The sequence below is a fragment of the Cheilinus undulatus genome, linkage group 5, assembly GCF_018320785.1.
Source record: "Cheilinus undulatus linkage group 5, ASM1832078v1, whole genome shotgun sequence".
NCBI lineage: Eukaryota > Metazoa > Chordata > Actinopteri > Labriformes > Labridae > Cheilinus > Cheilinus undulatus.
The window spans coordinates 39,388,553-39,409,663 of record NC_054869.1 but is presented as its reverse complement, the minus strand read 5'-3'; the positions used below and the strand labels follow the sequence as shown (position 1 = coordinate 39,409,663).

The 21,111-nt window shown below is 40.3% G+C and overlaps 1 protein-coding gene across 2 annotated transcripts in view; it reads left to right on the top strand.

Annotated features, from left to right (window-relative positions):
• The window catches only part of grid2 (glutamate receptor, ionotropic, delta 2), a 923,745-nt gene that overhangs the window by 704,370 nt on the left and 198,264 nt on the right, over positions 1 to 21,111 (top strand). For both annotated transcript variants that reach the window (XM_041786464.1, XM_041786465.1), the window contains exons 9-10: positions 4,419 to 4,520; positions 18,730 to 18,927. In XM_041786464.1, coding sequence (XP_041642398.1) covers positions 4,419 to 4,520; positions 18,730 to 18,927 — 300 coding nt within the window. The remainder of the gene's footprint in view (positions 1 to 4,418; positions 4,521 to 18,729; positions 18,928 to 21,111) is intronic.

The window sequence follows — 21,111 nt, the reverse complement described above, 5'->3', positions numbered from 1 at the left end:
TAACTGCTGGAAAGTTATACAAGTAAAATATGTTTTTATCTGAGCTTCCCCTCCAGATATGAAGTCAGCGTCAGACCTGACATCTTGATGTGTAACGGCGACTGATTACAGGCGTCAAAAGCTGCTCCTTACTCTCTTACAAAAAGTAATTCTACCAGAAAAGGGAGAAGAACTGCCGCCTTCTGTTCTGTCAACAATACTTCAAACATGATTTGAAATGTTGGCTAAATGGCAGTGCGTGAAAAAAGACTTTAGCTAAGCGTATTGGTCCCAAAAGGGAATTGATCAGAAATGGCAGAGAACTGCACATTCAACAGTAACTTGAGGCTTTAGAAAAATGGATTATCCCATATTTCCCTCTGCAGCATGCCCTCTGCTTCTCTGCTGTGTTTGTGTTTTCCTTCAAATCGTGCCTCGCTGTTCTGTGTGTATCATAATGTGCATGCGTGGATGTGAGCTTGCCTTTGGATAGCAGACAGCTAAATCGTTCTTTTTTTTCTCCTCACTCTTTTTCTCTATAAGGAAACCAGTTTGATCTTCGAAGCTAGAAAAATATTTGAGTGAAAGCAGAGGGCAGCAGAGAGATGAGGATAATGGATAGTGTCACATCTTAAATAATGTGATCAGGAGGGAAAGGATGAAATTGTGATGCAATTTGATAGACATAGATGTTTGGGTGAGATTCTTAATGCACCACATAGAGGAAAACCCTATCATTCACACAGATAGAACACGTAGTACACTGGAGATACAGCTCAGGTTGTGAGAATAAAGAACAAAGTTTACATACATGAGCAAATGTTGGAAATAACAGAAGACGACACAATACTTAACTTTGCGGTCTATTAGGGCATTGGTTCCCAACCTGGGGTCTTTGCCCCAAAAGGGGGCAAAGTTCTTAAGAGGGTGCAGGACTTTGTCTACTCTGAGGCTACAAAAATTTGATTTGCAAATATTCACTAAAACCATGGTAAAGCATTTATTAAGAAGTTTGTACAACGGTCTCTTGATAAGAAAAGCATGCATAGGCTTTTCGTAGGAATTTATCAGTGGAAAATTAAAATCTGTGTTGATTTTTGGCAGCAATGTGAGACTTTTTCTTCTCTCTTGGGTCTTGGTGGTGAGGTGGTTGGAAAACAGTGTCTTAGGGGGAAGTAAAAAAAACTGGAAAAACAAGTAAAAAACACCTCAAGAATCCGACTCAGGTACAAAATACATCAATGCATGACTACATCAAGTGACAACAGGATCCTATTGAAGGAAAAACCATCATCAGAACCATCAGAAACATTTAAAAAATCTATTTAATTACCTAGATCATTATGAAACATTTAACAGCTTATTTGCTTGAGTGACAGAATATGGCCTCATGTTTGGCCTTACCTGTGCTCATCTAAATTCTGATGGTAGAGGAAGCCGCTCATATTTATATTCAGACCAACACAAATGATTTAAGTGGCCTCTTTTCTAATAGGTTTCAATGAGTAATAAACTAATCCTCTGAAATGTAAAGGAGTAGAATTTGTTTTTTGAGCATCCATAATCAGTTGACCCTGGAGACTATGTGCATGCTGCGCTAAGCTTTCATTCAGTCTTTTAAACAGGAAACGCACTATAAGATACGCTGTATTGCTAAAAGTATTCTCTCACCCATCCAAATAATTGAAATCAGGTGTTCCAATCACTTCCATGGCCACAGGTGTATAAAATCAAGCACCTAGGCATGCAGACTGTTTCTACTAATATTTGTGAAAGAATGGGTCGCTCTCAAGAGCTCAGTGAATTCCAGCGTGGTACTGTGATAGGATGCCACCTGTGCAACAAGTCCAGTCGGGAAATTTCCTCGCTCCTAAATATTCCACAGTCAACTGTTAGTGGTATTATAACAAAGTGGAAGCGATTGGGAATGACAGCAACTCCGCCACGAAGTGGTAGGCCACGTAAAATGACAGATCGGGGTCAGCAGATGCTGAGGCGCATAGTACGCAGAGGTCGCCAACTTTCTGCAGTCAATCACTACAGACCTCCAAACTTCATGTGGCCTTCAGGATAGCTCAAGAACAGTGTGTAGAGAGGGTTAGGGTATGGCTTCATGGAATGGGTTTCCATGGCCTAGCAGCTGCATCCAAGCCATACATCACCAAGGGCAATGCAAAGCATTGGATGCAGAGGAATTGGATGCAGAGGAATTTCCTTGGAGCCTCCCCTACACACTCCTCAGAAAAACGGAGCCCCCCTAGGACCCAAGAGAGAAGAAAAAGTAACACATTTCTGCCAAAAAGCAACATAGATTTTAATTGTTCCACTGATAAAACCCTAAAAGAGGTCCATGCATACTTTTCTTAACAAAAGACCTTTGTATGAATTACTCTATAACTGCTTTATCATGGTGTTAGTCAATATTTGCAAACCTATTTTTGGCAGCCTCAGGGCAGATAAAGCCTCGCGCCCCCCCTAAGATCTCTGCCCCCCCCCGGGGGGTCCCGGACCCCAGGTTGGGAACCAAGGGTGTAAAGCACACCGCCACTGGACTCTAGAGCAGTGGAGATGCGTTCTCTGGAGTGACAAATCGCGCTTCTCCATCTGGCAATCTGATGGAAGAGAGCGGTACATGTCTGACTGCATTGTGCCAAGTGTAAAGTTTGATGGAAGGCCCCTTCCTGTTCTAACGTGACTGCACCAGTGCACAAAGCAAGGTCCATAAAGACATGGATGAGAGAGTTGGTGTGGATGAACTTGACTGGCCTGCACAGAGTCCTGACCTCAACCCAATAGAACACCTTTGAGATGAGTTAGAGCAGAGACTGAGAGCCAGGCCTTCTCGTCCAACATCAGTGTGTGACCTCACAAATGCGCTTCAAGAAGAATGGTCAAAAATTCCCATAAACACACTCCTAGACCTTGTGGAAAACCCTCCCAGAATAGTTGAAGCTCTTATAGCTGCAAAGGGTGGTCAGACATCATATTAATTCCTATGGATTAAGAATGGGATGTCATTGAAGTTCACATGCGAGTCAAGGCAGGTGAGCAAATACTTTTGGCAATATAGTGTAATTAGGCCACTTTTGGGCTTTGTTTTGGTCCTATTCCCGCTTCACAACCAAATAAAGCAGAAGTCTTGGCAGTCTTATGGTTATGTCTGTGTGCCCCATGTGCAGAGATTGTCCTTTCAGTTGGTGGCCCAGATCCAAATCTGGCCAGTGACTAATTCCATTCCCCTCCCTCTTACCGTTATTTCCAACTCTATCTATTCTCCTATCCTGTCCAGATTAAAGCATACAATAAAAAAGAAAAATATTTTTTTTAAAAAGACAAAAAAACCTGAGCCATATCTTCAATAGAACTGAAGCGTGTTAATGTATTCATCCTCTAACTGAATATTGTGTGTTTTAAGGACTGTGGTTTTAGGTTTTAACTACATTTAAATACTATTGGTGTAGGCCAGGGATTTCCAAACTATGGCCTGGGGGCTAAATGTGGCCCACAGTACAATTTTGGTAGGCCCACAGCAAATCCTAAAAATAAAATGAAAAATGGCCCACATTTGAACACAAAGCTTGTGCTTGACTGTATTGTACTTCATGGTTTCAACACAAGGCAGTGCTACCATGCTTATTTTGTAAACAAACATTTTGACAAGAACTTATTGATGTGCTTTTTGTGTGGCTAAATTGAGACAACACTTTACTTGGTAAACATACTGGCGACCAAAATGATAACAGTATCTTATTTTCTAACTCAACTAACAGTACAAATAATATTCCAGAGACAGAGCCAGTGGTAGTTATTGGGCCAAGCAGGGCCCCCTGAAACCTGATTAGCCTCCCCAAAAACCTTTTTGCCTTGCCATAAAATTGAGCATTAAGTGTTAGTTCAGGCAGGCCACAGAGTCGATCACTGCAATAATTACCACACAAGCCCTCATTGGCTGATGGCCAGCTGGTTTTCTCTAAGCATGCTATTGGCTAATCGCGCTCACGCTGCCTTATTTAAACTGCTCTGCTTGGCAACACTCTGTTGTTCTCTCTGCAAGCTGCTCTCACAACCCTCCTCCACCCCAGCTCCTCATTCATTATGCTTCTGACTTCATTTCATTTTGTTGTTAATGAACTTGCCATTGAAAAATTTAGGCATACTCATTCACTAAGCATATCTTAACCTACATTAGATTGCCTTTACAAACTTCCGCCTTGTGGATATTAAAGTAGTTTGGACACCCCAGGTGGAGGTTAAAGTTGATTTTTAAATATAAACATATCAGACATAGTAGAACCAAAGTTCTGCACCCCTATTAATGCCTACATTCTAACTGAATCCCAATAATGCCAACTTAAATCTTTCGGGGTTTTTTTATTTGTTTTGCACTTGTTGATGTTTACACCTGTGACCTTTTGTGCTTTCTTTTGTGCTGTTTGCAGCTAGCTACGTGGGACCCAGTTCATGGCTTGAACGGCACGCTGACAGACAGGAAATTGGAAAATAACATGAGGGGCGTGGTGCTGCGAGTTGTCACAGTTCTGGTGAGTATAACTGTGTTCATTCTACGTGCGCATCCTCATGTTGTTTATACCCTCCTGTCATTTTCTATTAGCTTTACATACAAAAACAACCTGTTTGCACTAATTCCTAGTTCTGAATTTGCCCTTCCGTTCACCCAGAAGACTCAAACACTCACTGTTGTGACTGGCGCTGACATATCAGACTACAGCTTCTTGCTCTTCTTTAAATTTGTCCTTTTGTGTAGTTTTCTGCTGTCTCTGTGAAGATGGAGAGGGAGTTTAAAGCTTGTGTGAGGGCGAGAAAACAGCAGACTAACATTAAGGCACAGCGCTGAGTGGTAGGAGAAGTCAAAGAGGTGGACGATAAATCAACTGCAACACTAGGAGTTTGCTTATGGAGAAAGGTTTCATTAGCTTCCATTTGGACAGTTGACGACTAGATGATAGAGACCGGGGGAGTCCTGATGATAGTGGGGATACAGCTCTGTCTGTCTCCCCTGCAGCATCGATTTGAGTTCGTCCCATGAGTGCTTTAAAGATTGTAAATTCTTCATATTCTGTCTTTGAAGTGAGCAGAGAAGAAGAAAGAGATAATACCAGACATCTTTGTGCCTATCCCCCTTTTTTCTCCATATATATTTATTTCAACTCTTTGATTTCCATCATCCTTAAGGGGAAAGATGGATCATGTATTTTAGCACTATTTTTCCCATCATCCCCATTGGTTGCGTCCTATAGGCATTCCCCATGTGAGCATTTATATTGCATTGTCTGCTCTTCATGTGCTGTTCAGTTGCTTTGACTGATGCCTCATGAGCGCATTGAGACAAAAATAGATAGAAATAGTGTGAAATGTCCAGGGTGCTGGGTTTCTTTTTATGTCTGAATGGTTGAAGAGAACATCTTCACTGTGTGCGTGTGCACAATGCTAAGGTTTCTGAAGGGACCTCTGGAACAGCTTGTTCTGTGTTGCCCCGGGCGTCTTTCTCTGCTTTGATACAACTGTCTTCTGGTCTCATGCACTTCGATGCAGAAAGCCGTTTTCCTGCGTAGCATGCAGGAGCAAGCACACATGAACAAACATTAATCAGCTAAAGGATGTGTTCAATCTTTTCTATCACCTCACTGTTGAATAGGTATTGATTAGTTAATTGGCAATGAGATCATAGCGCTATTAGGGCCAAAGTCTCTCAATCAATGCTATCGATTACCTGGTTCTGTATTGATTCTTAAATGGATGTTACAAAGGAATGGTTACATCACTGTAATTATGTGTTTATGGCCCTCTGCGGGACATGGCGGTGTTGCACTCCTGGACACAAATGTGCCTAAAATTAATATTTTGCAACCAGGACCTCAATTGAAAGTCTGAAACATTAAAATTAGCATGATATATTCCAGACAGGAGCTTGATTTTCTTTAGATGTTAGACCCTGAAGGTACAAAATCAGACAGCCCATAAATTACCTCTCACTGGCTTGCATATGTTCCCAATTTAGTTTGATTCATCACAGCAGCTGAGTTTTCATCTTTTGCTGATTTTTTTTTTTCCACCCGTGCTCCTTAATTTTCAGAGGGTGCATCCATATTCGCCTGGTTCGACTCCACATTTATGAGCAGCAAGCTGTGAATCTATCTGCTGCAGCCCAAATATGCAGCCAAAGGCAGAAGATGTCCCTTTTAACTGGAGTTCACAATTTATGGAGATAATAAAAGAGCGAACACAATGTTTTTTTCTGAATGAAGCTAAAGTTTCACTTTAGATAAGACCACAGTAGCCAAAAACTGAGCTACAGACTATTCCGACTGAAACTGAAAAAGTATTGGGAGCTCATTATACATCATAACAGAACAATAATAGAAAGTTTCTACTTTTTCAGAAATTACATCTATACATATAGAGCATATACTTCCAGAGCCATGAGTAAAATTAGAGTTAAACATTCACATTTACAGAAACTGACTTACATCCATATTTATAATGCTTATAGGGCCGGCCATTCTGTTTGTGCTAACTTTTAATCAAAGACAATTTCATTCTGAGCAGTAATTGGCTTTCTGTCTCATTGCTATAAAATAACCACAGCTTGTATAGTCATACTGCCAGTCTTCTGACTCCATTTCAATTTAAAGTAATCTAATAAAAATGTGATGCTTGAAGTTCTTATTCGTACTAAAGTAGTCATTCTTTTTACATTCATTAGACTCAGACAATCAAGAAATGACCAAACGATATAAAGAGAGAAATCCTACAAACAGAAACATTTTTGGAGTAAGTTGAAGTTCCTACAACATCAGAAAAAAAACCTTGAATTGTTTAAATGCAAGGATTAAGAAAAACTAGAGTTGCCTCTTTCAACATACAACATACGGATTTTTCTTCCACAGCCTTGCTGGTGGCATGCAAGAGTAAAGTTACAAACAAGATGTTTATTTAATGTGAGGTTTAACTAAAACAGTAAAATTTTGTAGGTTTATACTAATGAACTTCTAAAACTGACGAATTATGCCATCTGAGAATAATTTTAGATCATTATGTCACAGTAAATGGATAAAAAAGTTAAAATTATGGTAGAAAGTAGGGCTGGGTATTTCCCACAGCCTCATGCGTATCACAATGTATTTGCTAATTTAGGATAATAAGCATGTTTTACAAAGAATTTACCATCTGTTCTTTATTAAAGACCCTGTAAAGTGAAAATAAATCTGTATTTAGGTTTGTTGTATGACAGGTCACTGTGTTATGAACCCCTCGTTCAAATTTCAGTTGAATAAAATATCTCTAAGTTATAAAATTAAGCTTCAAAATCATGAAAAATTAGGCAGTAAAATCTGCTCCAGGATGGTGTGGGCATGTCTGTTGAATGAGCTGAAGCCATGCCCATTCAGGAGAAATATGATTCTCTCAGATTTAGATGGCTTTCACACTAGAGGCCCGGTCCCGGATCCGAGTGCACTTGAGCCCGAAGTCCAGTTCGTTTTGGTTCATGTGAATGCAAGCGAATCATGCCCGGGCACTGGGTCCGGACCCGCTTGGGAAGGTGGTTTCAAGTTCAAGTGGACGCTGGCACGGTTTGGATGAGATGTGAATTTAACCGCGCCCAGACAGAGCGTCGTATCAGCTTTATGAAGTCATAGTAAAAAATAAAGTTCACAGACTGAGTACATGCTCAAGTGGGCCGGGCATGGTTCGACGTTGCTCGTGTGAAAGCAAGCCAGCGGGGGAAGGGGGAGGGGAAGGAATCACGCCGCGGCTCGGTTCGAAACAACTGGGCCTAATGTGAAAGCGCCCTCAAAAAATGTTACAATCTGAATGGAGGAAAGCTCTCACACCATTATCCTGCCCCTTGACCCTATGAACAGAGCGGCTGCCTGGCTCTTTGCCAGAGCTAGGAAAAAGTCAATTTTGTGGCTCAAATATTTTTTAGGATATTTTCATTGATCCAAAGACCACTGTGGCTGATAGATTTGGCAAATTTACCTCAGAATGAACAAAAAAACAGCATTTAACTGACTGTTAACTTTCAATAAAGGCAGTGACATCAGCTAACAACAGACTGTACTGAGATGAACTGCTTTGTGATTTTAAATTGTAGTGTTAGAGGGACGGGGTCATTCCCCACTGTGAGCTTGTGACATCATGAGCCCACATATTGACCCCGCCCAAGTTGAACCCAGCCAGGAAAGAGGTGAAAAACTCTAATGGTCTAAATCCAAAATTCAGTCATATGTAGATCTCAGTGTTTTCACATGTTTACCATATTCCAACACATCTAGTGTGTTAAGACACAAATGTTGGATTTCATTTTACAGGGTCTTTAAGTAGATAACAGCAAAGGCAAAGTCTCAAGGATCCTACTATTTCCATTTTCTTCCGCTTATCCGTTGCCGAGTCACATCAGCAATAGGCCAAGCAAGTCCACCCAGACATCCCTCTCCACAATGTTTTACAGCTCTTCCTGAGGGATTCTGAAGCATTCCCAGGCCACATGAGATATATAATCCCTCCAGCGGGTCCTGGTTCTACCTCCTCCCATTGGACATGTCTAGAAGACCTCCACAGGGAGGCAACAGGGTGGCATCCTGATCAGATACTCCAACCACCTCAACTGGCTCCTTTTGAGGTGAAGGAGCAGTAGCTCTACTTTAAGATCCTTCTAGATGTCCGAGCTCGTCACCCTATCTCTGAGGCAGAACCCAGCCACCCTCATGAGGGATCTCATTTCGACTGTTTGAAGCCGCAGTCTTATTGTTTTGGTCATTGCCCAGAGTTCATGACCATATAGGTGAGAGTTGGAACATAGATTGACTGGTAAATTGAGAGCTCTACCCTCCGGCTCAGCTTCCTCTTCACCACAACGGTCCAGTACAATGTCTGCATTACTGCTGATGCTGTCCCAATCTATCCACCCCACCCCCACCTTGAAGTGGGGCTTCAAGCAGTCTTAAATTATAAAAAATGCTCGGATATTGCTTGCACCTTTATCCAGCATGGCCCTCTTGAGTGTCTCTGTAGCATCATGCTACAGAGACACTCAAGAAAGCTTTTGTTTGGCCACTGCTGACTGGCTTAACCCAAGTCTTACCTGCTTCCCATTGCTTGTTGTAGCTGAAAAATTCTTATTTAATGGTTCATTCACACTTTGGCACAAGAGGCCAAATGAACAACACTAGACATGAATGAAACTTATTTCAGTGCTTATAAAGCTGAAGGTACATCTGCATGTGAGGGGGACTGTGATTGGATGACTCACTTGAGTCATCCAATAATGAGCAATGGGATGGTTTTCAACCCTAATAAAGCACACAGCTGAGATTCCGTCCAGTGTAAGGCTTACCTTTCAGACCTCTTAAGAAAGAAAATTACTGTTAGTCTACAAAAATCAAAAGGAAAATGAATGAAAACAAAAATCTAGCAGTGATTTTCCAATCTGTGCTGCTTGTCTGTTTGGTTTTGTGACTCACACATTCAATCTTTATCAAACAGAGATTGAGTGAAAATTCATTTTTGTAACAATTTCAAATCTAATCTTCAGCTAAGACTGGCATGGCTTTTGAAAAAACACATTTTACACCAATTTCACAGACAAATGCTCACTACTGCAAATCCCTGCACGACTCTGTCCTCCCAAGCATTCCCTCAGAGGCCTCTTCAAAGGTCATTACATAGTCTTTGAGGAAAATTGCCGTTCTCTGCCCTAGTCATGTCTCCGGAAAACAGCCGGGCAGCGCTGAGACTGCATGCGGTGCTTCCAGTCAAGTGGAGACGTGGGATAAACTTGTGTGGAAGGAATTAGAGGAAAGAGAGGAAGAGGAGGTGAGAGTAGCATGAAAGAGGAGATAAAGGATTGCAAGGAGGACAAATGAAAGATAGTAAGCTCCATGGATGGATGGACGTTGAGAGAAGATGCATTGCAGACATATGTTTAGGGAAAACAGGAGACATTGCAGAGTGGAGAGATGCCAAATGGTGTCTATCACAGCTGGCGAGTGGCAGGGGAAAAGGTAGGGAGTGCAAAATAACAACAGTGAGAGGGAAGAGATGGGAGAGACAGATTAACGTCACACAGCCAGACTACATCTCACAAGGTAATTTTTCCTTACAAGATTTTAGTCTGGAAACCATTGACTTAGTATCGATTGAGCCCAGCAGCTCGAAGACAGACCAACCATTGAGCTATTGTACGTGTTTAGATGATTACAAGAGCTGATATCTCTCTGAAGTAAAAACCTGAATAACACTTTGAACCACATTTGATTTATGAAAGATTTTTTATAACTTTTTGGCCTTCTTTTACTTTGTTCAAAGACATAACTTTGCTGTTGTGGTTTCCATTTTAAAGGTAAGGAAATGCCCCTTTCAAGCAACTTCTATGGTCTTAAATCCAGGTGCTGAAATGATCAAAATGTCTATTGTTTTGTAACATTTTATCTATGAAACTGCCATCATATTTGAGCATCCTCATCTGGCAGCTAGTAGCTTAGAAACCAGCGGCCCTAATTTAATGAATTTACTCTTAAAGTGTAAGTGAACCCCCAGCTCAAAGCTAACTCGGCCCACTTCAGGATTTCAAAAAATGCACAGAAAGTGAGCAGTTTGGTACTGAAAGGAGTAAGAGGAAGCAAACGTTTTTTTGTTGTTTTTTTTTTTTTTTTTTTAAAGGTTTCCCAGATCAAGTGGGAGTGACATAACATTGCAAAGCAGATGGATAAGCTTGTTTCCATGTTTCTTACTGGCAAACAAATCCATTTGGCATGCCAGGTTAGGAGTGACAGTGACTTTCCCTTGCCAGAAACTGACACAGAGTCCCGCAGCACTGCTGCCTCAGAGCGATCTTTAGAGGTGGAGGATTTTTCTCCTCCAGAGTCCCTTGAAGCAGGTTGTGGAACGGTGGTGGACTGTGGTGGTCCTGAGCACTACCTATTTGCGCCGTTTGCTCTAGCCGCGTTAGTAAAGCCGGAGCTAGAGCCGCAGCAGTGCAGGAGAGGAGTGGTTTCTGAATGTCAGTTAACGCTATACCATTTATACAGAGTTTGTGCATAAGCCCCACCTTTTCAGAAAAGATTTTTCAAGGCAGATGTCCGTTTGAGCTAAGTGAAATACTTAAAATGCAGATTTTTATCAGTTTGGCGCAAATTTCAGTAATAACACCAGCATTGATGTGTTTTATAATAGTTCAGTCGGATACCTCAGTGTGCAGCTGAAAAAAAATGTTAAAGTGTTCACTACGTCTTTAATTTAACAACAAATCAGACAATAAATGACTTGTAAAGCTTTTTAGTCTGTGTCAGCAGAGATGTTAATACTGAAGGGGTATATTTTAGAGTTTTAGAGTGTAGAATTGGCTGGTTGTTACAAAAATCTTATTCTTTCCCCAAGAGAACACACAGAGAAAAACCCGACAGTCAAAAGTGAATAAAATATCTGAGAGTTTCACAGTAACAGTCAAATTTTCACATGCTTTTCTAATATTTTTTTGAGCTTTGTATGCCTTAATTGGAGAGACAGAAATAGAGAGATGGGAGAATTAGGAAAAGAGCCAGAGGTCATATTTGAACATGGACTTTCTACTTCAAGGACTGCAGCCTCCAGACATGGTTTTGCACAAATTTACTGCAAGGCCACCTGCACCCTGAAATGTTTAATATTCGACTCCTCTTTGATAAGTGGTTTTAAAAAGATGCATGCTATTGAAATGAACATTAGTATTAAAACATTGGGTAAATCTTGTTGTTGATTATCAAAATTTACAAGCAATGATTGCAACATCTAAGCTAGTGGTACCCAGCCTTTTTTCAGTGGAGGCCCCTCTACCTGTATCTGTAAAGTATTCAGCTGCTACACCAACAGGGACTGTAAAGACATCGTATTCAAATACATGTACTTTAACGTGGAGTTGACCCCCTTTTGCAGCTATAACAGCCTCCACTCTTCTTGGAAGGATTTCTGCAAGATTTTGGAGTGTTTCTGTGGGAATTTGTGCCCATTCATTCTGCAGAGCATTGATGTTGGCAGGCACTGATGCTGGACAAGAAGGCCTGGCTCGCAATCTCCTCTCTCTTGTAATGATTTACGATTGGGAGTCCGTGCATTGTGTTGTATTTTGAAATAATTGGATATTCTACACTTGTGACTTCCTTTTTGGAGCTTTCTTATCATAAGGAATTGGCGTGGTTTGGCATCGGTTGGCGCTGAAAATAGATTTGCAGCATCTCGAACGAAGTAGAGCAGAGTGGTGCTCCAGGGACGCACTGCTGCCGAACTGGAGCGCAGGCAGTGGAACAGCTCTGATAGACTAGAGAGCAATTTGCTCCGCAGTACAATTCACCGTTGGGTCACAGCGCAGTTGGTGTATGTGGAAATTGGAGGTTAGCCTCGGATATGAGCTTCTAGAGTTTGAAGTTGAAATGTTAACATTTGTTTGTTTGCATCCATACACAAAAGGGTCAGCCATGCTATAAAGGTTACCCACATAGGTAAGCCATGAGTAGTGCAGTACCCCTTAGCTTTCTTGAGTACATCTCAAAATAAGCCGTTTTTATTTTTATTTGAGTATATTTTAGGGGAAGTACTTTACCTCGGTAGACTTTAAAAAGGTGTGTGTGGCTTTGACTTCACATGACATCCACACATAGTGACATTTCATCCCAAAACAGTTGTTGTATATCACCTTATCATAAAGGTGTGGCTTTACCTAAACAACCTGGTTGTTTAGGTAAAGTTCATCTTCTCATGTTGTTTTTGCTCATAAGGAGAGATCATTACTGTACCGCTCCTCAGCAGGTACTCAGCCCTTTAAGTAAATTTTAAGTAAAATACTTTTTACTTTTACTTGAGTATAGGTTTTATTGGCCAGTCAGTTTATTTTTTACTTGATTAAATTTTAATCATGTGAACTGTACTTTTACTTGAGTACACTAGTCTTGTACTTTTTCCACCTCTGTACTTTGGGGGGTGATTCAATATGTATGCCGGCGTGTGTTCCTGTCCTGATTGATGGATGCCTGTGGTGAGAGAGGGACTTGGCATGCGTGTCCACTCACTGCCTAATAGCTTATTGAACAGCAGCAGCTAGCAAGGATTAGAAACCGCCAAGTTAATGCCAAGCATGGCCTGCCTGTGTGTGCGTGTGCTTGTGTGTGTGCGTGCTTAATGTGCAGCCAGTATCCAGTCAATAGCACCCCGGCTCTCATAAATCTGCAAGACATACTGGCCTAAAACATTTCACTCATCAATCGGGATTTATTAAAGAAGAGAGAGAAAGGAGAGGCTGTATGTGGGGGAAAGAGACAAGAACTAAAAGAAAAACACCTTTATAAAATATTCCTTCCAAGCATTGTAAATAAAAGTAGACATCAATTTTGCATTTCCTTTCTAAGGCTGGTTTCCTTCCTGTTCACCTTGTTAAAAATGCCTAGCCTTTCCTTGTGCTGTGTTCACTTAATTGCATGAAATGTCAGCATCACTGGATGTCATTTAACCTCAACAGGAAGCTGCCCTTTAGATGCTAACATCGATAAACAAGCGGTTCAGCTGCCCCAGGCGCATTTCAAAATGAACCAATAAAAAACAAATATGCTGAATTGCATGGGGCGATTATTGATTTTCAACATTTAATTCACTTGAAATTTTTAAATAGGTCATGCTTTAAATAATTAATTAAACATGGTACCCTCAGTGATTAGAAAGACAGTTTCTTAAGATACTTATTGAAGACTGAGCCCATCACAGAAGTGCAGAGAACTGCATTTCCTCCTGAGTCCATTTGAGGCTGGCTCTAAAAGTATATTAATAGTGCAAATATACTGTAAAAATTGTTAATAGTTGGCTTTGGGAGCAGAAAATTATCATGTTTACAGCCTGGTACCCAGTCAGCATGACCATGTGGGCCTCATATATAGGCTTCAAATATGGGTGTTATTGTCTGCGGGCTCTATGGTGGCCCCACCTGTGATTGCCCATGTGGACTTATACCTGTATAGGACCCATGAAGGTCCCATCTGTAGAAATTCCAGACAGTTCCCACTTGAAGTCACATCAGCCATGGAACCCACAGACTATCTGACTTAAGACCCATATTAGATGCCCCCATATAACCCATATGGTCCCCACATGGACACACTAGCTTGGTACAGAAATGATTTGATAACAAAAGGTGGTTTATTCTTAAAGACCCTGTAAAGTGAAATCCAAAGTTTTTGTCCTAACACACTAGATATGTTGGAATATGGTTGCTGTAAGCGTGTGAAAACACTGAGATCTACATGTGACTGAGTTCTTGAATTGGACTGTTAGAAAGTTTTTCACCTATTTCCAGACTTGGTTTAATGTGGGCCAGGCCAATATGTGAACTCATGATGTCACGAGCCCACAGTGAAGAATAACCACACACCTCTAACTTTACAATATAAAACCACAGAGCAGTTCATCTCAGTATAGTCTGTTTTTAGCTGATGTCACTGCCTTTATTGAATGTTAACAGTCAGTTAATTGCTGGCTTATGTTCATTTTTGGTAAGGCAAATTTACCAAATCTATCAGCCACAGTGGTCTTTGGATCATTTAAAGTATCATAACAGAGATTTGAGCCAGAAAACTGATCTTGTCTCTTCCCTTGCACAGAGCCTGGCAGCTGCCTTCTGCTCATAAGGTCAACATTCAGTTTGTGACATTTCTTAAATCTTAGAGGGCTTCAGCTCATTCAACAGACACGCCCACACCATCCTGGAGCAGATTTTACTGCCTCATTTTTCATGATTTTGAAGCTTAATTTCATAAACTTAGAGATGTTTTACTTGACTGAAATTTGATTTAGGGGTTCATAACACAGTGACCTGTCATACAACTAACCTAAATACAGATTTATTTTCACTTTACAGGGTCTTTAACACAGTCTGGCTGCAGACAGTTCATCTCTGACAGCCACTCACGACTGTTTGTCTGAAATGCTTCATATCCAAGGCTGTTAACGCAGTCTAAAACTTTCAAAATAAGATTGATTAAAATAACATTTAAGGTTAGGAGACCAAAAGTTAAAAGTAAAAAAACCTGACTAAAAAAACCTGATTACAAAAGCTGAGTAAGCAGTCTGCTTACAGCTTGTCCTCCATGAAAACATTTTAACTCAGCCAGCATAGTTTATTGAGTTCTGCTAACTGTGTAGGTTACTCAGCTACCTGAGCTAAAGCTAAGCTCACAAATCATCTATGTAAGCCAACTTATCTACGTTATCTGGGTAGCAAAGTTAGCTTGAGTTACATTTGCTAAATGATAGAGCTACATAGCTATGTGGCTAAAGCTAAGCTCACAAAGCATCTATGTAAGCCATCTTATCTACGTTATCTGGGTAGCTTGAGTTACATTTGCTAAAGCTCACATTGCTAAGCTAAGTTGGCTATAGATAATAGAGCTACATAGCTATGTGGCTAAAGCTAAGCTCACAAAGTAGCAATGTCAGCTATGTGGGTATGTTATTTACATAGCTACGTTAGCGTCTGCTACATTTGTTAAAGCTCACATTGCTAAAGCTAACTTGGCTACATTGCCGTATGTAGTTCCATCTATTATGTTGCTAGCGTAGCTATTTTAGCTTTAGCTGAAGCCAACAAAGCTAAAGCAAGAAACAGTTTGTGTTACTACTTCTAAAACCAGTCTATACATAATTAAATCCTGGTTTAGACCTCTGACCTTTTTCTCTGTTTTACTTATGAAATGTTGATTAGTCTGTAATCTTTGCAGTTTGGTTATTTCATGAATGTTACTGCCAGACTTTGTTTATGAATAAAGTAGAGTTTAGGGGAAAAAATTGATGTAAGGCGCCTCAGACGAATGGTCTGTGAGAATAAGTGAGAACTCTTTGTTTTTATTATGTTAAAGCTACTAAGTACATTTTAGGCATAATTAAGGGAATGGCTGACAACCATCATTGTAGTTTTTCACCAAGAAGTTTAAGGCCCGACTCCACCTCCATGCCTGATTCTAGATTGACTGGTATTTACAATGTTAGCTTTAGGACAGCAGTGACACAGGCAATGGGGACTTGGGTCTGGAACCAGCAGGACTGCCAGATCAAGTCAGGGTATGGATCAAAGTATGGAAATTGGTCTCGTTGCTGGAGATGTGTGATTTAACATCACAAACACTGCTGAGATGCCCTTGAGCAAGGCACCAAGCCCCAACTGCTCAGGATGCCCCCATGTGCGCAGCTCCATTACTATGTCTCCATTAAAGCATGTCCTTGGGTCTTTTTGTGCACATGTGCATTTCAAGCCACTGTGTGTGAGTAGCATGTCTCCCATAACAGGGTATACACCTATATTTCTCTTCAGTGATCTATACGTATAGCGTTAGAAATTAAAGTGGATACAATAGCTCTCTCTCAAAAACCAGAGGGTGGTGGTACTGAGACTATTTCTATTACAGTATAAATGTGAATTCCTTGAGTAGAAAAAAATGGATTTTTCTGAAAATGACAGTACAGATAAAAGAAATGCATATACATTTCTAAGTTTAAACACAGTCAGTCATTTGGCACAACACATTACCTCTAAACAGAACGCTAATGTTGTTATTGCACTATACTTCAAAGCTGTATGTTTTGAAAGACAACACTTTAGTTTCTTTTTCTTCTAATGAATGTTGTCACTAGTTATTAGGATAGGATATTTTTTTAGCCACTGTCTTTACCAACCCCTGGTGTCCTTATTAGGTCCTGTATTAAAATGTCGTTGTTTACAGCAGGATTAAACATGTTAAACTTGGTAAAACAAACTGTTTTGAAAACTAGAAATTATCTGGGGCTGACCAAAATATGTGTCACAAAATATTCACTTCCATTTTTTATTTCATGAACAGAGAATTTCAATGTGAACGCTTTGTTTTGTCTATTAGCATAACAAAACATTTTTTACTGCTCTTTTCTTTCTAATGATTATTTATCAGTGCTTTAACATCGATGTTACAAGAAAAAATGTTTGTGGAAGCATAGAGTATGACTGATCAGCCACTGCACTTTATACATTTTTGATTAGGCATCTTCTAAGTCTCCTATATTTTCTTTTCTAACATTCTTCTCTTTATGTTGTGACTCCATAAACTCTGTCCTAGTAATGTGAATGTCTCTAAAGGTATAACAAGTAATATACTATCAAAATAAATATTCACTACTTATCAGGAAGCAACTGTATAGTAGAAAGTTTAATGGAGTGTCACCTGTTAGTCTGACACCAGTTAAATCATGACACCTATGACTACTCTGAAGGAGTTACAAGCTTCAGCAGATGAGATGTGGGAACCTCTGCAGACAACAACTGATGCCCAGGTCCTCACCAGTCAAAGCTTTATTTGAGAGTGGCAAAGAAAAACTCAGATTAAATCTCGGCAAGAGCTCCCAGAAGTTATTTGGGAGACTCCATTGTCAAGTAGAAGAAAGTTCTTTGGTCTGATGAGACCGAAATGGTGCTTTTTGGCCACCAGACAAGAAGATATGTTTGGTGGACATCAAACACAGCACAGCACCACAAACACACCATCCCCTCTGTGAAACATGGTGGTGGCAGCATCATGCTGTGTGATGCTTCTCAGCAGCTATAGAAGGCTTGCAGGACGATCTTGTTGAGTCTGCAAGAGAACTACAGCTTGGGAGAAGATTTACTTTCCAGTAAAACAATGACCAGAAGCATACAGAGAAAGCTTTATTAAATGATGTGCAGACAACGAGGTGTGGGGTGGCTGAGTCAAAGCCCAGACCTCAACCCAATAGAGAATTTGTGGCTGGACTTGAAAAGGGCTATTCATGCCTGATCCCTGTGCAGCCTGACAGCTTGAGCAGTCTTGCAAAGAAGAATGGAGCAAAATTGCAGTGTCTGGATGTGTGAGGTTGAGACCTGTCCACAGAGACTCAGTGTTGTGATTGCAGTAAAAATATCTACTAAATACTGACTTGAAGGGGGCAAATATTTATGCAGTCACTTATTTTTCATTATTCGTATTAAATTTACACTGAATTGTAGAAATCTGTTTTCACTTTGACATTAAAGAGTTTTTTTTGTATTCAAAAAGCCAAATTATATTGGCCATGATTGATTTATAAAACCAGTAAAAGGGTAAAACATCCAAGGGGGTGAATACTTTTTGAAGGCACTGTACAGTTTAAAATAACTGGGCCTAATCATACTGAATGAAGCTACTTCTATGTTTCTTGTGGTCTAGTTTAGAGTTTTTCCCAAACTGTTGACATCTTTGCCTGTAGATTAGAGGTGTCTCATACCTCACAATAATGACTTTGAAGGTAAAGGGGTAGCAGTCCCCATGCCAAAGAGCTGATTAATGGATTTTGCTCACATTCACATTGGATGGTAATGCATGATGAAAATATTTTAGCTTCCAGGGTGTGCCATTAAAAGAAGAACAAAATAGATGATATACATGTCTTGAAACGTCTTTGATGTGATTTATGGTAAGATTTCTATGAAACTCTAACCTTCTTTAGAAAAGTAGAGATGAATTTCAACTTTCTTAGAAGTAAGAAGAAGTGTGAATGCGACTGTGGAGAACTACTTCTTTGTACTGTATGAGTAATGCATGCTCTCACAGACTGGCCTTTGGGGTGAGCGTTTGCGGTGGTATAATGGCCACTTGAGTAATTGGGTGATTTAATGCTTGAATGACTGGTGTATTGATTGACTGCAGGACTGACTTACTGACACACTGATTGATCTCTGCCTTCCAGGAGGAGCCGTTTGTAATGGTGTCAGAGAACGTTCTGGGGAAACCAAAGAAGTACCAGGGCTTCTCCATCGACGTCCTGGATGCTCTGTCTAACTACCTGGGTTTCAAGTATGAGATCTACGTCGCTCCGGATCACAAGTATGGCAGCTTGCAGTCTGACGGTCAGTGGAACGGACTGATGGGAGAACTGGTCTTTAAGGTGAGTAGAAAATGCTTCACATCCATGCACAAACACACAAAAAAGAACAAATGGAATAAATGAGGATTCAGCCTGCAGAGAATAAGCAAACTTTTGTTTTCCTTTTTATGCACAGACAGTGAATAAACACAGCCCCATTGCTAAAGGCATCACTTTAAGTAGGACTCAAGACTCCTTCAGGTTATGTCTGCAAAGTTTTGAGTCACGTCATAACACTCCCCATAAAACTCCCCATAGATATCACGTCACTTCAAAAGCAAAAGCTTGAATCATGCTACTTTTAGAGTGAATTTAACTTCTTTAATTTAGTGCTAGAGATTCAGACAGACAGTTTGAATTGCAGTCTGGAGTGGACTGGAGAGAGGTTGACTTCAAAGATTCAGGGATAAATTTTTTTTTGCATATTAGTGAAAACACAGCAGCTTTTCTAATCATTTGACTAGGTTCGAGTGCCTTCAAGGGTTTGATGCATGACTACCAGCAGACACTTGAACTTTGTCACAGACAAGTCAAAAGTGGCAGCTTCATCTCTGAAGAGCGCGTGGAGCTATAAACGTGGATTTCAGGAAGATAAAGAGGACTCAGGGGTGATAAATTGAAGCTGTTGGATGATTAGAATAAAAATAACCATAACATAGATGCTGTAGCATGCAGGGCACTTAAGGCAACCTCAACCAGCAGTGTTGCACACAATTCTAAGCCTAACCCTAACCTTAATCTTCAAGATTATTTTATAAACAGACAACAGTTGTTGGATAAATATCTCCATGAAAACTTGAAGGACTCCCAGCCCATGCAGGATTTATTCACATTCACATCCTGTGCCTCTTTTGAAAACAAAGAGCGTATCTTATTTTGCACCAAAACAAACAGAAGGCAAACATGCTCATGGTTTCTGAGTCAATCTCTGTTCCTCTGGGGCCTTGGATCCCTTAAAACATTCATTGAGTGTTGTCATGTGGTGGCCTGTGAGCAATAAGCCTTGGGCTCACTCTCCTCTAGTCATGCAATTCAATTGTCCCCAAAATTATTTATAGATCGCTAAAAGGGGTGCAGCAAGGCCAATGCTGTAATAACACACAAGTGACGTTTTCTCTATTACATAAACAAAATAAGCACGAGTAAAGATGAATATTGAAATGATGGAGATTAAGATTTAATAGTTTTATAATTACCTAACCACTAAAACTTAATTAGCTATCAAACATTTCTCGAAACATTTTTTATGGACTTCATTAAACACACTGCATAGATTAAACGTTAAGAAATTTAGTTATAACACATTCACATTTTAACTCAGTTACATGCAAACAAGGGCTGCACAGTGGTGAAGTGATTAGCTCTGACACCTCACAGCAAGACTCTTCCTTGTTCAAATCCCTGGTTGGACAGGGTTTGCACGTTCTGCCTGTGCATGGATAGGTTTCTTCCCTGTGCTCAGGCCTCCTCCCACAGCACAAAGACGTACTAGTAAGGTGGCTTGGTCACTCTAGTTACTTGGGCCTTGATGGTCTAAAACCGCATGTATAGAGGCCATTCACCAATGTCCCACCTGATTTCCTACTCTATCCACTGTCCTGTCCACAAAAATAAAGTTACAGCACCCCAGAATAAAGATCATAAAGGTGTGGGTGTAGGTGTAAATGTTTATCAGTGTCTGTTTGTATCTAGCTAGGTTAAAAATTTAAATGCGCTCATACTAAATAAATTACTAAATAACTCTATTTAATTTATGTATGTCCCCTTTAATAAATAAATAAATACATAAAATAGAAATATGTTAAGTGGACTTGAGCTTGTATAGCAATTTTCTAGTTGTTCTGACCGGTGTTGCCAACTTAGCAACTTTGTTGCTATATTTAACGAGCTTTCAGACCCCTCTAGTGACTCTTTTCAAAAAAGCAACTAGCGAGTAGTCCTGCCTCTCATCGCTGATTGGTCCTGTAACTTTTTAACAGGACCCAAACCGTTCAGACGGGAGCTTTGCAAGATGGATTTGCCAGTGAGAAGCACAAAAATGGGCATATCCATCTCCTTTGCAAGATTAGCCACTTGGATGATTCCCAAAGTGGGACCCATGGACCCTAGCGGACTGAAGTTATGACAAAGGGGAAATAAGTTTAATGCACAACATTTAGCCCTTCTAAAAAAGCATGGCACATTTTGTGAGAGGTGGAGTAAACC